This window comes from Apodemus sylvaticus, chromosome 13, assembly GCF_947179515.1.
Source record: "Apodemus sylvaticus chromosome 13, mApoSyl1.1, whole genome shotgun sequence".
Taxonomy (NCBI): Eukaryota; Metazoa; Chordata; class Mammalia; order Rodentia; family Muridae; genus Apodemus; species Apodemus sylvaticus.
In genome coordinates, this window is record NC_067484.1 from 89,785,495 (window position 1) to 89,802,299 (window position 16,805).

General features: G+C 40.7%; 1 protein-coding gene across 1 annotated transcript in view; it reads left to right on the top strand.

The window, feature by feature from the left end:
* Positions 1–584: 584 nt before the first annotated feature.
* Chst9 (carbohydrate sulfotransferase 9) overlaps positions 585–16,805 on the top strand; it is a 228,819-nt gene continuing 212,598 nt past the window's right edge. Inside the window, exon 1 of the mRNA XM_052155848.1 lies at positions 585–696. Within this exon, the coding sequence (XP_052011808.1) occupies positions 597–696 (100 nt within the window). The 5' untranslated portion in view covers positions 585–596. The remainder of the gene's footprint in view (positions 697–16,805) is intronic.

A 16,805-nucleotide genomic window follows, 5' to 3' on the forward strand; every position in this document is an offset into this window, starting at 1 on the left:
TTTACCATAGACCAGAGTTGAAATATGGTTGCATGTGAATATTGGGTCCTTTTTCCCCTAAGGAGTTTGAGCATCCTCCCACCCTTGGATTCTAAAAACATCAAAGGTTTCCCCAGATTCTTCAAGCGTGTCCTAACCCTCATTCCTCCTTTTTCAATCCATTCTATTTCTTTTTTGCACCCTCCCTTCATGGTGACACAACTCAAATCTTCGCTTTGTCTGTTTAAAACTTTAAATAGCTTAAATTCAGCAAAACTTTTCACCTGATTAAATGTTACCCTGTGCTTTATTATGGGAAAGATAAGAATGTCTAGTGCTCCATGAATTAGACACCCAGTTCCTTTCTGAATGGATTCACTATAGGTTTCCTCTTTCCATACTTTACCATGTACTTGAGATTTCACTGCTATTGATATGCATTTTTCCATATTTGAACACAACCCCCATTAGCCATTACAATGTGGATTTTTTAAATTCTAGGTTACTCTGAGTAATGACTCCCAAGAGATCAAGAAAGCAATAAAGCTCCATGGAGAATTAGACCTTGCAGCCTTTGGATTCAGACATGAAGAGAAACGCAGCCGCCTGAAGTGGTCATGAAAGCCAAACAAGTCTTCTTCTCTGTCCTGCTGTTTGGGACCGCAGGGCTTCTGCTCTTCATGTACCTGCAAGCCTGGATTGACGAGCATCACACAGGTAACGTGTAGATTCTGTGTTCTCCCTGTATCAACCAGGCTCCTCAGTATTAAACACTTTGTGAGGTTGATAGGCATTTGGTGAGCCTCACGGTTTTCAACATTCATAACTGAAATACCCAGATCTTAAAGAGTGAATACTTTACAAACCAGTGGCCCCTGGCTTGGTGTTTACACTGCAGTGTGTCCTATCAAAAGGGAACATGCTGGTCCCATTAGCACAACATTAAGGTCTTTTTTTTTTTTCAAACTGCTTATAGGAGTAGAGCATTTATTCCCTCTCTGATCTGCCCATCAATGTGCACCAAGCCTAAAGAGGAGCAAAGTATGTGGAAATCTCTTTTATTCCTATTATCTCTGTTGAAACTCAACATCAATATGGAAATTCTTGAAAATTCTTGAAACATTTGCTGTTAAATGGAGATTGAAACACCTTCTTATAAAGTTCTAATAGCAAAACTTTTTGACTTGGCAGACTGTAATATTTCTATCATACTTACTCAGTAATGACAATATATGACAAAACTGACCATCGATACTAAGTGATTAAAAAAGGAGCCTGTGTTTCCATACAATTTCATTTACAAGAGATGATAGGCCAGATTTCATCATTCAGTTTAAACACACTGTACATAGAAGGCATTCAGTGCCTGTTAAAATGGGTTATATTTATAATCAGAATGATTTTATTAAGGGAAAATGTCAGAGAACATCTCAGAAATATATATATATATTTGATAATTAATGAAATCCATCTTTGGGGAAGAGATGGATCTTGATTTATAACTATTAAGAAAAATAAATTAGAAGTAGAGTTGTTTCTTTTTATTATCTATCTATCTATCTATCTATCTATCTATCTATCTATATTTATTTATTTATTGCTAACTTACTTATTCACTTTACACCCCTATTGTCCCAGATACCCTGTCCTCTCAGTCCTACCCTTACAAATTCGTCCCTATATTACCCTTTCCCCTTTTTCCTCAGAGAAGGGGCAGGCCTCCTGGTTACCACCTTCTCTGGGACAGCCATTTGCAGTAGGCCAAAGCGCATCCTCTCCCACTGAGTCCCAACTAGGCAGTCCTGTTAGGGGAGGGATCTAGCCTCAGGCACCTGAGTCAGAGAGCCTCTGCTCCAATTGTTAGGCGACCCCCATGAAGACCAAGATGCAGTTCTGCTATAAGTGCGTTGGGGACCTCAGTCCAATCCCTGCCTGCTCTTTTGTGAGTCAGTCTCTGCGAGGCCCCACAGGCCCAGGTTAGTTGATTCTGTAGGTCTTCTTGTGGTGGCCTTGACCACTCTGGCTTGCTCAGTTCTAACCGATACTTTTCCACAAGACTCCTTGAACACTATGTGATGTTTGGTTGTGGATCTCTGCATCTATTTCCATCTACTGATCGATGAAGCCTCTTATGAGTCAGTTATGTTAGGTTCCTGTCTATAATCATAGCAGAGTATCATCAACAGTGTCAGAGACTGACTATCTTACATGGAATGTGTTTCAAGTTGGGCAGGTCATTTGGATGGCCATTCCCTCAATCTCTGCTAAATATTTATCCCTGTGCATCTCATAGGCAGGAATAGTTTGCGGCTGAAGGTTTTGTGGGTGGGTTGATGTCTCTCTCTGCACTACCGGAGGTAGTATACCCTCCCTGCACTACTACAGGTGTGTGCCACCTGGTTACAGGAGGTGACTACTTCAGTCTTCATATATTCAGGTGGTAGGAGTCTCAATTAAGGTTACCCCATAGATACCACAGAGCCTCCCCTGTCCAAGATCTCCAGTTATTCTCAGAGATGCCCCCACATTCATTGCCTTTCTTGCTAGATTTGCTTTAGGTTTCTCTCTGCTTACTTTGATTTTGGCTATTGGATTGCTCTATATTGATTTCGTTATGTCTAGGTATGTGCTTTGTATCCTGGATCTCTCCAAGACTTTTAACATGAAAAGGTGTTGGATTTTTGTCAAAGGTTTTTTTCATCATGGAATGAGATGACCATGTGGGGTTTTTTTTTATTTTATTTATCAGTTTGTTTATATGGTGGATTATATTGAGGGATTTTCATATATTAAACCACTCCTGCACACCTGAGATGAAGCCTATTTCATCTTGATGGATGATGTCTCTGATGTCCTAGATTTGGTTTACTAGTGTTTTACTGAGTATTTTTGCATCAACTTTTATAAGGGGAATCGATCTAAAATTATTTTTCTTGGTGTGATTTAGGTATCAGGTGACCGTGGCCTCATGGAATGAGTTTGGCAGTGTTCCTTCTGTTTCTATTTAGTGGAATAGTTTGAGAAGTATTGGTATTAGCTCTTCTTTGAAAGTCTGGTAGAATTCTGGAACCATCTGACCCTAGAAAATTTTTGCTTGAAAGATGTTTAATGACTGCTTCTATTTTCTTCAGGATTATTGAGCTATTTAGATTGTTTAACTGATCTTGATTTAACTTAGTAATTGGAATTTATCTAGAAAATCATCCCTTTCATTTAGGTATTCTAATTTTGTGGAGTACAGGCTTTTGAGGAAGACTTAATGAATCCTTGAATTTCTGCATTGTCTGTAGTTATGTCTCCATTTTTATTTCTGATTCTGTTTATTTGGATACTGTATCTCTGCCTTTTAGATAGTCTGACTAAAGGATTTTCTATCTAGCTGATTTTCTCAAAATCACCACTTAGTTTGATTGGTTGTTCATATTGTTCTCTTTGTTTCTAACATTGATTTCAGCCCTGAGTTTATTGCCTGCTCTCTATGTGTCTGGGGTATGTTTGCATCTCTTTTAATGTAGAGCTTTCAGGTGTCCTCTTAAATCTCTACTATGAAAATATTGTAATTTCCTAGTGAAGGCACTTAGTACTATGAACTTTCCCTTTAGCAGTGCTTTCATTGAGTCCCATAAGTTTAGGCATGGTGCCTTCATTTCAATTGATTCCAGAAAGTCTTTAGTTTCTTATTTCTTCCATGACCATTGAGTAGAATGTTGTTCTGTTTCCATGAAGTATGTAGGTGTTCTGTTGTTTCTCTTGCTGTTGAAGTCCATCTTTAATTCATGGTGTTCTGATATGATTCAAGGAGTTATTTCAATTTTCTCATATCTGTTGTGGCTTACTTTTGATCAACTAGATAGTGAGATTCTGAGAAGGTTCAGTGAGGTGCTGCTGAGAAGAAGGTATATTCTTTTGTGTTTGGGTGAATGGTTCTGTAGATATGTTTGGTCCATTTGATCCATAACCTCTGTTAGTTTCATTATTTCTCTGTTTAGTTTATGTCTTGATAACATGTCCATTGCTGAGAGTATGGTATTGACATCTCCCACAATTAGGTTGTGGGGTTCAGTGTGCAATTTAAGCTTTAGTAATGTTTCTTTTAGGAATATGGGTACCTTTGAATTTGGGGTATATATGTTCAGAATTGACATGTGATCTTCTGAATTTTTTCTTTGACAGATAAGAAGTGTCCTTTCACAACTCTTGATTACTTTTTGTTGAAGTCTAATAAAATTAATTTGGAATGGCTACTCCAGCTTGTTTCTTAGATCTTTTTGCTTGGAAAATTTTATTCTAGCCCTTTACTCTGAGATAATGTCTATCTTTGTTGATGAAGTATGTTTCTTGTATGTGGTAGAATGTTGGATCCTGTTTTCACATCCATTCAGTTATCCTGTGTCTTTTTATTGGGGAATTGAGTCGATTGATATTGAAAGATATTAATGACCAATGATGGTTAATTCATCAATGATTGTTAATTCCTGTTATTTTTATGTTGGTGGTATTAATGTGTGTGTGTGTGTGTGTGTGTGTGTGTGTGTGTGTTTCCCTTATTTTGTTTTTGCGGGTATAGAATTATTTCCTATGTTTTCTTGTGTGTGATTAACTTCTTTCTGGGGGAGTATTCTTTCTAGTATCTTTTGTAGGACGGGATTTGTGGATAAATATTGTTTAAATTTGGCTTTGTCTTGGAATATCTTGTTTTCTCTGTCTATGGTGATTGAAAATTTTGCTGGGTATAGAAAAATTGGCATCTATGGTTTCTTAGAAGCTGTAAGATATCTTTCCAGACTCTTTTAAGTTTTAGAGTCTCTGTTGAGAAGTCAGGTAAAATTCTGATAGTCTGCCTTTGTTTGTTATGTGGTCTTTTCCCCTTGAAGCTCTTTATATGCTTTCTTTGATCTGTACATTTAGTGTTTTGATTATTCTGTGGTAGAAGGATTTTCTTTTCTGGTCCAATCTAATTGGTGTTCTGTGAGTTTCTAGCATGTTTATAGGTATCTCTTTCTTTAGGTTGGAGAAATTTTCTTCTATGACTTTGTTGAAAATATTTTTCTAGTCCTTGGAGCTGGGATTTTCACCTTCTACTCCTACTATTTTTATGTTAGGTCTTTTCATAGTATCCCAGATTTCCTGGAAGTTTCAGGAACTTCTTAATTTTAACATTTTCTTCTATCATATTCTCTATGTCTAAGATTCTCTCTTCCATCTCTTGCATTCAGTTGCTGATGGTTGCATATGTGGTTGCTGTTCTCTTTCCTACCTTTTCTATCTCGAGCATAACCTCAGATTGTATTGTATTTATTGCTTCTATTTCCATTTTAACGTTTTGAACAATTTTATTTATTTTCTTAATCTGTTTAATTGTATTTTTCTTTATTTCTTTGAGGGATATATTAATTTCCTCTTTAAAGATCTCTACCTGTTTAATTGTATTTTCCTGTATTGCTTGAGGGATTTACTAATTTCCTCTTTAAAGGCATACATAATCTTGATTAGTTTGGATTTAAGGTCATTTTTTGGTGCTTCATTTGTGTACAGGGCTGGCTGTAGTGGGATAGCTTTGCTCTGGAGGTCCCATGTTGCCCTGCATCGCTCTTGTTTGTGCTCTTATTCTAGCTTTTGTCCATCTGGTTGTTCCCTGATGGTCCCAGTGCAGCAGGTATCAGGAAGGGGTCCTGATCCAGATGTTCTGCATGAAGCAGGGATCTGTTCCCTGTTGGAGCCTGGAGGGGTGGTATCCAGACTGGAGCTTGGGGATCAGCATGCAGCTAACTCGGGGCAGTGGTGTAAGCTCCCCGGGACAGGCAAAGCAATAGGAGGGGATTTAACTTGGCAGTTCCTTCTTAGGCAGGCCTGTTAGCGGCCACTGGAGTGGAGTGGAGCTCCTTATAATGGAGCTGGAAGGAGGAAGGAGGTGGGTGTGGAGACAGCACATGCAGAATGATTTCTTAATTGTTTCCAATTGTGACCTACTTTATATATATTCTCTCTAAAAAGTCCTTAAAATATCTAGTAAACAACAGTGTGGAGCCACCAGTATGACAAAGTACAGAAGCTATTTTCATTTTTAGATATCTTCCTTGGTTTATCTTTGCAAATAGTTTGGATTTATTTAATTTATGCAGAGGCCTTTGTTGAAAGGGGTTGTTTATAATTGTTTTCTAGAGCCTGTGATGTATTCCCAAAATATATTCTTAATTCCCCCTAATTTATACAAACTATGAATGGGAGACACTACATTATTGAGTAGTTTTGCATAAATTTTTATAATATTTAATGAAGCCACACATAATAAAATATTTAGACTAATCTCCCCGAAAACGAACTCCTAATGTTTGTTTTCTTTCATGGAGAGATATCATCTAGAGATAGGGATTGGATGAAAGAATAGATCAAACTCTGTAGACTGGAATGCAGCAGAGGAGGGACTGAAAATCTCTTTCTTAACTATTTGTAAACATTAAGATTTCTTACAATTGTGGAGAGCTTTACCAGTCTCCAGTACATAAAGGAGAAAATATTCATATATGCAAACTATTATATGAGGGGACTATAGCTTAGTATGACAGTAAGAAACAATATATACTAAAACAGTCAAGTCACATGACAATATCCCACAAATAAAATACAGCTCAGAGCTGACGAGAAGGCTCAGTGGGTAAATGTTCTTGCTGTATAAGCCTGGTCACCTCAGTGCAATTCTCAAAGCCCAGATACAGATGGAAAGAGAAAATCAGCTCTACGCTGATGTTCTCTAACATCCACATACACGCTGTGGCGTATGTATCTTCTTACATATGCACATACGCACGCAATATTTTTTGATTTTTTAATTAATTAATTTTTTACACTCCGTATTTTATTTTGTTCCCTTACCCCTGTCTACCCCCCACTGTTCTACACGCCATGCCTCCTCTCATCCCCCTGTCTCCACATGGACGTTCCCACCTCCCACCCCACCTGACCTCTAAACTCTCTGGGGCCTCCAGTCTCTTGAGGGTTAGGTGCATTATCTGAATGAACACCGACCCAGGAGTCCTCTACTATATGTGTGTATATCAGCTGATGCACGCTGCCTGTTTGGTAGTCCAGTGTTTACGAGATCTCAAGGGTCTAGTTTAATGGAGACTGCAATCCTCCTACAGGTTTGCCTACTCCTCAGCTTCTTTCTGCCTTCTCTAATTCAACAACAGGGGCCAGCTGTTTCTGTCCATTGGTTGGGTGCAAATATCTGCATCTGACCCTTTCAGCTGCTTGATAGGTCTTCTGGAATGTGGTCATTCTAGGTCCCTTTTTGTAGCACTCCGTAGCCTCAGTAATAGTGTCAGGCAGTGGGACCTCCCCTTGAGCTGGATTCCACTTTGGCCCTTTCTCTGGACCTTCCTTTCCTCAGCCTCTTCTCCATTTGCATCCCTATAATTCTTTCAGAGAGGCACAATTATGGGTCAGAGTTGTGATGGCCCACATCCCTCATTTGATACCTGGTCTTCCTCCTGGAGGTGGGCTCTCTCTATATTCTCTCTCTCTCTCTCTCTCTCTCTCTCTCTCTCTCTCTCTCTCTCTCTCTCCCTCTCCCTCTCCCTCTCCCTCCCTCCCTCCCTCTTTCTCTCTCCTGTTGGGCATTTCATCTAAGGTCCCTATCCTTGAGTCCTGAGAGATTTTCATCTCCCAGGTCTCTGGTGCATTCTGGAGGGTTCCCCGCTACACCCCTGCCAACCTCCTAACTCCCTAGTTTGTTTCCATTTTTTTCTGCTGTCCTCAGGGTTTCAGTGCTCTTCCCTCACCTAATATCAGGTTCTCCTCTCCCCTCCACTTCTTCTTATCCCCCATCCACTTTCCCTCCCGGGTCCCTCCCTCCCTCCCCACTTTTGATGGCTTTCCCTCCCACATGGGACTGAGGCGTCCTCACTTGGACACTTCAGCTTGTTGACTTTTGTGAGTTCTGTGGACTGTATCTTGGGTACTCTGTACTTTTAATTTTTGTTAACATCCACTTATTAGTGCATGTCCTTTTGGGTATGGATTACCCCACTCAGGATGATATTTTCTTGTTCTATCCATTTGCCTGCAAAACTCAGGATGTCCTCATTCTTAATAGCTGAGTACTATTCCATTGTGTAAATGAACCACATTTTCTGTATCCATTTTTCTGTCATGGGACATCTGGAGTGTTCCCAGCTTCTGGATATCACAAATAAAGCCACTATGAAGATAGTGGAACATGTGCCCCTGTGGGATGGTGGGGCGTTTTGGGGGTATATTCCCAAGAGTGAGTTATTTCAGTGAGTTATTGATATCCTCCTTAAAGGACTCTATTATCTTCATGAGATAGGATTTTAGGACAGAGTCCTGGTTTTCAAGTATGGTGGTGTATTCAGGACTTGCTGTGGTGGGAGAACTGGGTTCTGATGATCCTCACATATTTTGGCTTCTGTTGCTTATAGTCTTGTGCTCACCTTTTGCCAGCTGGATATCCTTGATGTTTGTTGGTGTGCCTGTCTGGAGTCTGCCTCTTTTGTCCTTCAGTTGCTTGATGTCTCCTGGTAGGCCTGCAGCATTGGCTGTGGCAGACCGCCTGTGGGGCCTTCCAACTGGGGGCTCTTCACAGGGGCAAGGAAGCTGCTGATTTGTTGCCCTGGCTACAGTAGATCTCCTGGAAGGCCTTTAGACTGTTGGGTCTTCAGTGAAGCAGACCAGAATGTGTCCAGCTACTCTGAGTGCAGTTCATCCTCAACTGCTCTGAGTGCTGCTGGTTCTCAGCTGCTCTAAGTGCAGCAGGTCCTGATATGGTGTCTTCATTAGAGCACACCAGTCAAGAGTCTGCTCCAGCAGAAAGGACTAGGCAGCAGAAGGGGCAGAAAGCAACAAAGGGGAGTATTCAGGAAAGCAGGGCTTTTGGTGTGTAATGGGTCCCAAGTCCACTGGGCCCCTAGCAGTAGCTCTGGGACTCCCAAGTGGTGAGGGGGTTCTTATCAACTGCTCTGTGTGCAGTGGGTTCTCTAGGATGGATCAGGAGATGGTGTTCTCACTGGAACAGACCAGACAAGAATCTGACACAGCAGAAAGTACTGGGTGGTAGAAGGGACAGAAGGAGCACACACAATTATTTTTAAAAATAAAAATAAATAAAATGTATCTCAGAATATGTTACCATGGAGATTACTTAGATGAGAGCTTAATAATAATCATATGTTAATAGAAACCTTTTCCTGTCCTCATACCTAAGTAGATAGATGATTCATTGTCAAAGGAAATTGACACCCTAAAGGATGAACAATTTATCCAATGGCTCCATGTCAAACATTTGTACAGAGGGTAATTCCAGACTTAAACCAAGGTTATACCACTATGAAGACCACACCTGAATATTTTTTTGTAACGAGGTAGAGGCAAAGATAAATTCCCATTACTCATGAGACCCAACAAAGTAAGAGCCTATCATGCAAGTTGCCTATCATGACAAAATAATGAGCCCCCAAATTCTGACCCATACACAAGTCTTCCTATCTCTTAGGAGTCCTAAAAGATTAAATGGGTGTGCAACAAATACAAGAACATAAAATCTGTGATAGATACCTAGGTATTTGGTATCCATTTGTAATAACATTGGAGATGTAAGGTGTTTGTAAATGCAATGCTTTCTAAAATAAAAGGTCTAATATCCGCTAATAAGTGAATGCATACCATGTGTGGTTTTTTGTGATTGGGGTACCTCACTCAGGATGATATTTTCTAGTTCCATTCATTTGCCTAAGAATTTCATGAATTCATTGTTTTTAATAGCTAAGTAGTACTCCATTGGGTAAATGTACCACATTTTCTGTATCCATTCTTCTGTTGAAGGACATCTGGGTTGTTTTCAGCTTCTGGCTATTATAAATAAGGCAGCTATGAACACAGTGGAGCATGTGTCCTTATTGCATGTTGGAATATCTTCTGGGTATATGCCTAGGAGTAGTATAGCTGGGTCCTCAGTTCCTATGTCAAATTTTCTGAGGAACCGCCAAACTGATTTCCAGAGTGGTTGTACCAGCTTTCAATCCCACAATGGAGGAGTGTTCCTCTTTCTCCACATCCTCTCCAGCATTTGCTGTCCCCTGAGTTTTTGATCTTGGCCATTCTGACTGGTGTGAGGTGGAATTTCAGGGTTGTTTCAATTTGCATTTCCCTGATGAATAAGGATATTGAACATTTTTTTTAGCAATTTCTCAGTCATTCGGTATTCCTCAGTTGAGAATTCTTTGTTTAGCTCTATACAAAATAACCTATTTTGTAATAGGGTTATTTGGTTCTCCAGAGTCTAACTTTTTGTTATGCACTCACTGATAAGTGGATATTAGCCTAAAAGCTCATAATACCCAAAATACAACCCGCATGAAGCTCAAGAAGAAGGAAGACCAAAATGTGGATACTTTGATTCTTTTTGGAAGGTGGATCAAAATAACCATGGCTCACGACCAACCAATAGACTGAGCATAGGATCCCCAATGGAGCAGCTAGAGATAGGACCCAAGGAGCTGAAGATATTTGCAGCCCTGCAGGAGGAACAATAATATGTACCAACCAGTACTCCCAAATCTCCCAGGGACTAAACCACTAACCAAAGAGTACACATGGAGGGACCCATGGCTCCAGCTATATATGTAGCAGAAGATGGCCATTTCAGACATCAGTGAGAGTATAGAGGCCATTGGTCCTGTGAAGGCTTGATTCCCCAGAATTGGGGAATGCAAGTCTGGAAATTGGGGTGGTGAGCAGGGGGAAGGAGGATGAGATAAGGGGTTTTCAGAGGGGTATCAAGGAAAGGGGATACCATTTGAAATGTAAATAAAGCAAATATCTAATTAAAAAAAAGATCTAAACATATGCTTTGATGGTAAGACAAAACTTGAAAACAGTCTGTCTTTTGGACACACACAGCACTTATAAGAGGAGCTGCCTTCACTTCCTGTAGCTCCCTGCAGCTGAAGCCAGCACTTAGAACTGTAGTGGTTTGGATCTCCTGTGCTCTTCAGTTCTGTCAGAATCCCCAGCTTCTCTTCACAATATCACTTGAGGCCTGTGAAACAGAGGCTGCAGATTGACTTCTACTCTACCTTCATTTTACTAGGCTTAAAAAAAAAAAAAATCCTCTAAAATCCCAAGCTAAATCTTTTTAAATGTCCAGACAGGCTGGTGGATAATGAAGACACAGTCTTTTGGAATGGAAAGGGAAATTAGATGACGGAGAAATGAAAACTTGTTCAGCCATCATATACTAGATAGTTGCTTTATAATGCCCATGTTTTCCTTTCTCTAAACATGTATCTTTTGTCATGTATGTGTATGTGATGTGCCTGTGTATGTATATGTATGTTCACATTTTGTGGATGCAAGTGAGTGTGTGGGTTCTTGTGTACAGTGTGTGCTTGCATGTGAAGATCAGAGATTGAGCTTAGATATCTTCCTCTAGTACTAGCAAGTTTCTTGCTGAGCGTGGAGCTCCTGATTTGGCTGGTCTAGTTAGCCGGCATGCCTGAACCATCCCTGATTCCACCTCCCAAATGAGGGGACCAAAATCCAGCGACCACTGGATTTGGCTGCTTATGTGGGTTCTGAGGATCTCAGTGCTAGTCTCCCTGCTTATGTGCCATGTACCTTGCTGACTCAACGAGTCCTTGACACCTAATTAAAAATATTCATTTGTGTACTTTGTTGCTGTAATTACGAATTTAATTTTAAAAAAATGGCAGTTAAGAGCACAAGTTTCTCATTCAGAAAGGTCTTGAGGAGTTCAGCTGTATGGCTCGTGCCCTTTTCTTACCTCTGTCCCCTGAGCACATTCCTTAGCCTTTCTGGGACTCAACTTTGTTATCTATGAAATAGGGATAACATTCCCATGTAGTTAGGGAGGAAGTGGGTGAAATTTTAATCTATGCTGTTCAGAAGAAGAACCTTTGAAGGGGTTACTTAAGGACAAATGTGGTCATCTGGTAAAATTCCAATCCAATGAGACCCTGTCTACAGAGTAATATGAGAGACCTGACCATCCGTGAAGCTTAAAGAAACCTGTGTTTACAAAGCACTCATCATAGTGCCTGGCAAGTAGACATTCATGGGTTCAGCCTGTTATTCTTAGCAGAAAATGAGTCTGGGCATCCACAAAGGTACCTGATTTGAGCTGTATAATTAAGACCCCATTACAGCTCACAGGGTCTGGATGCTGCCCAATCTTGTACCTTAACAGATTAAAAAAAGCAAAGTGAAAAGTAAATTCTTGGTCCTAGCTCTAGGTTGAATGTTTGGGAGAATTTATTTACTGTCAGGAAAGTCTGATTGCCCATGTGGACGCTGGAAGGAGAGTGCCACGGCTGGGTGCAGGGGGGATCACTGCCTGGCCATTGCTCCTACCTCCACGCCATCACAATGCTTCACAATGCCAAGGTGAGACATTCACTCCGAAGTACGTTCTGAGAGCTCCACAGCTGAAGGTACCAAACAAGGTGGTGAATGTAGGGGTATTACGGTGACCCAGAAACACACACACACATACACACACACACACACACACACACACACACACACACAAAACAAAACAAAACAAAAAACAAAAAACAAAAAACAAAAAACAAAAACAAAAAAACTTTTCCCTGACGATGCTAGCCCCATAGGTAGTAGAGGGCAAAAATGATCCTGTGCCCAGCCAATGCATTGATAGGCAAGGACAATCTGTTGTGACAAAAAAGCAAACGTTCTCTCCATCATGGGATAAAATAATGAGTTGGGGCAAAGACAAAAAGCCCGATCAGTTGTCAATGATGAAACGGTAAACCAGATGGAAGCTCCTAGAAGGGACAGCGCACAAGAGAAGCCTAGCAGTGGGACTCCTGGTCAGACACAGCACAGGCCAGCAGAGCCCACTCACGGCGCATCACTTCTTCCTCTTAATGCCAGAAAGGCGATCACAGTGCATGGTGTGGGGCTGTTTTGTCATAGGAGAAAAGAGACAATCTCAGTCTTACATAGACCAACTCTCAAGGTGCACTTGCTCTGGTTTAGATGTTTTCACCAAAAGTATTGTCTAAATATAATTGCCACTGTGGAGACTGAGAGGGTGATTCTGAATTTAATGTTACCTGGAGCTTGGCCCTTTAGGAAGAATTAATTAGAGATAAATGAGGAATGAGAGGGGGGCTCTAACCCAGAAGTACTGTGCCTCCATGAGTAGAGGCAGCCTGCTTGGATACACAGTCCTTCTTGTAATGAGAGTCACTACTCTGCCTCGGGACTCTAAAGATTCTCCACTAGTTCTAGCTGCCTCAACTTGAACTTCCTACTCAGTATAATCCATGAACTGGGTAACCCTCCTTTTAACCCATCACCCCATCGTCATATCCAGCTATGAGCTCACTCGTTTCTTTTATTTTTGAAAAATATAAATCTACTTTTGTCACTCCATTTAGAACATTCATGATTCACCCTTGTCCTATACAGACCCTGACCCTGAAGCCCAAAGACAAGACTGGACCTCCCTCTTCCACTTCTCTCCTTCTAACAGACCAAGCCCCGCACCGACCCCGCCCGACTCCATGCTCACAGTTTCGGAACCCTAGACGTGTGCCTCACCCTTAGAATGTAGCTCTAATTTTAATCTCTTTGATCATACTGCAGATGAATCACCCTAATATATCTCAGCTCACCCTTCCAATAGCATAGAGTCTAATTGTGGCAGGTGTTCAACTGCCTTACCATGTAGGTGAATATATAATACTTATGTGGATTTTCCAAGATCCTGAACAAATGTTCCCATAGACGTGTTTCAGTGTTTCTAAGGGCCACGTTCCATACTCCTGAGACATCCATTACCTACAGCAGCATCCTCTGAGAGTTCCTTGTATTAATTAGCAGACCTTGCATCCTGACCTCCGCAGGCACGCTCTTCCTGCATCCCTGCATCCCATCTCACAGACTGGTCTGTTTCATAGAGAATAAAGCCTCAGATTTTTAAACTCTCAAACGTTTTAATATTTTTCTGTGTTACTTTTACTGTGCAGGTGTCTGACTTGCCTGAGAAGCACATGTTTAGGATTCACTAGCACGTAGTGAAGAGGTAACACATATATTTTAAATTCAAAGCAGGGGAACCTCAAGTTGAATCTTATCTGATAGATTTCATTTTTTCTGAAATATTCCACTATGAAGTTTAGTCTCAACCTTTCAAAATCAAGAAATTTCCTAAGATGTCAATTATGGAACCCTCTATAAACAACCTCTAAGCATGTTTACTCAAGACCAAGCATTTCAGCTACTTACTGATGATTTTTTATATTTCTATCATACACATGCCAACTCTCATTTTTTTCTATCCTCAAATATTCATATTTTCTCAGACTTTTACCAATTTTTTCTGACTTGCACCAATTAAATATTGATATCCGTACTTAGTTCACAAGTTAGCATTATTAGAACTCCAAATCAATTGTATTGCTATACATCATCATTAATATCTATGAAAAGTCATATAACCCATCTTACCTGGGCTGAATTGAAGTTGACTTATGACCATGTATGTTAAATATGTATGAGGACATCAGTCCCAGCACTATTACATAAGCAGGAAAGTTAACTAGCAAACTAACTGTTTTAGCTTGTTTTCTGTTGTGACAAAGCATTGACCAAAACTACCGCTGTGGAGAGTCCTCTCCTCAATTAGCAATTAGCAAAATGTTCCACAGCACTACCCAGCAGACAAACTGGCAGAGGCAATTCTTCAGATGAGATTACATCTCCCCAAGTGTTTCAGATTAACAAAAGCTATGACACTAACTGGGGCTACCTAGTTATAGTTCCACCTAATCAAAACTTAATGTCACATTCAGGACTGGTAGTACAGTAATACTAGCCCCAGAACCCTAGAGGCTCAGGCAGGAGGCCCATAAGTTTCAGATTGGCCTTGCCTACATACATGATGAGCTCAAGACTAGTCTGAACTAAATAGTGAAAGCGTATTTCAAAAGAAAACCATGTTCACTATCTGGTTCTGTAGAACTCTACTCTCAAATACGTGTTGACCATGTTCAGTAGGAACAATGGTGTGGTTTTCTGTATGTGAAGGTCCAGCTCAACAGCTGCAACCAACATCAAGATAACCAAAGCAAGATCTTCTTTTCCAGGGCTCAACAGACATCAGTATCACATTAATCCTCCTGTTTTTGTATGTATAGAAGGAAAAGGAAAGGATCAGAGGTGTGAGGCAGAGATTCATCACCCTCCAGCTTCCACTGAGAGCTTATTCAGACTTCCACAGTCTCTGTGCTTCCAGGAAACTAAGAAGAGTCCACTTTGCTTTCTCTTTCAAATTCATTATTTTAACCTCTAAAGCTTAGTTTCTACATTGGACTCATATACTTCTTCTCTCCTGAGACTCTCTGATGACAGGGTATATTCTTTGCCTCCAAAATCAGGCTGCGTATCATGGTTGTGATTGTGATAGTGTGAAATCGTGTGTCCTTCTCTTTGTGTACCTGACCAATAGCAGAGGCGCTGTGAGCACGGAAGGGAATTTGGTTTGTTGTCCATCATTGTTTCAGGGCACAAAAGCTGCTGCTTGTTAAATTTGAATTGCTTCCTCTGATTTTGCTCACAGTGGCTAAGTTTGCAAACATAAAATAGGTGCTTATTCCTGCTGCCTTCACCCGGACACTGCTGTGCTTGCCCATGTCAGGGCCTTTCTGTCAGCTGCTGCTTCTTCTGAAGCACATTTCCTCCTTCAGCTGTTTGCATGACTGCGTTTTCTTTTATCCTGTAGAGTAGAGCTGGAGTGTTCCTACATATCCTCAAGCAAGTGTCCCTGACCTTTCATCTCCTAAAGCTTTGCTTGTATTTTGGCTTATGATGATTAGATCAGTGTCTATGAATTTTTTTGTCTTATGTATGATCTTGTTGTCATGATAATCTACAGGCTTCCAAAATGAGGCGGCCTTGTACTTGGTGACCAATGTATCTCTTGCCTTCCATTGCTCCAGATAGAAATGTGGTCAGCCCTCACTTTGCTGTGCATCCCTTTCATCCTTTAAATTCAGTATTAATTCTCAATCACCAAGTCCCATGAAATTTAATGGACTTAGGTGCTGTATCCTATCCCCACGCCCCAAAGGGCCTGAGTCTCTCCTCTGTGACCAAGTGATGTTCTTTTCTTTGCTTCATTTGCCAGAAGTGAAAGAGTGATTGCTCTTTTCAAGTCATTTCAGGTCTTTTGAAACTGTTGTTTAATAGCCATACTTCATAACCCTGGGGAAACCCAGGATTAAACCAAATACATAGAGGCTTTACAAGTAATGGCCCATTTCCACACACCAAGACAAGTCTGCAGGCCTCAGAGTGTGATGCCAAGGCAAAGTATACATATTCAAGGAGGTAGAGAAAACAGAAGCTTTGACTAGTGAAGGGGAAAATGCATGTAAGCTGCGTAGATGCAATGAAAGAAGAAACCCAAATGGGGTGTGGTGGCCAGCACCTGGTATCCAAGCACTTGGAAAGTGCAAAGCAGGAGGATTGCCTTGAGCTCAAGGCTAACCTGCTTACATCATGAGTTCCAGGATATCCTGGGCTACATAGTGAGACTCTATCTCAAAGAAAACAACTTCACAACTTAAGTTCATCACCCAGTTGATCTTTCAGATTCTTCTATGCTGGTAAACTTCAGGAAATGTCATTATATCCTTATAGAGACTTCAACAAGTGCAGTTTCAGAAGTTTGTGCCCCAGACTTCTAACCTATTCTAACACGTTTTATGACCTGGACTCATTGATCCCTCTACATTCCATTTACTCTTATTTCCAAACTTTAC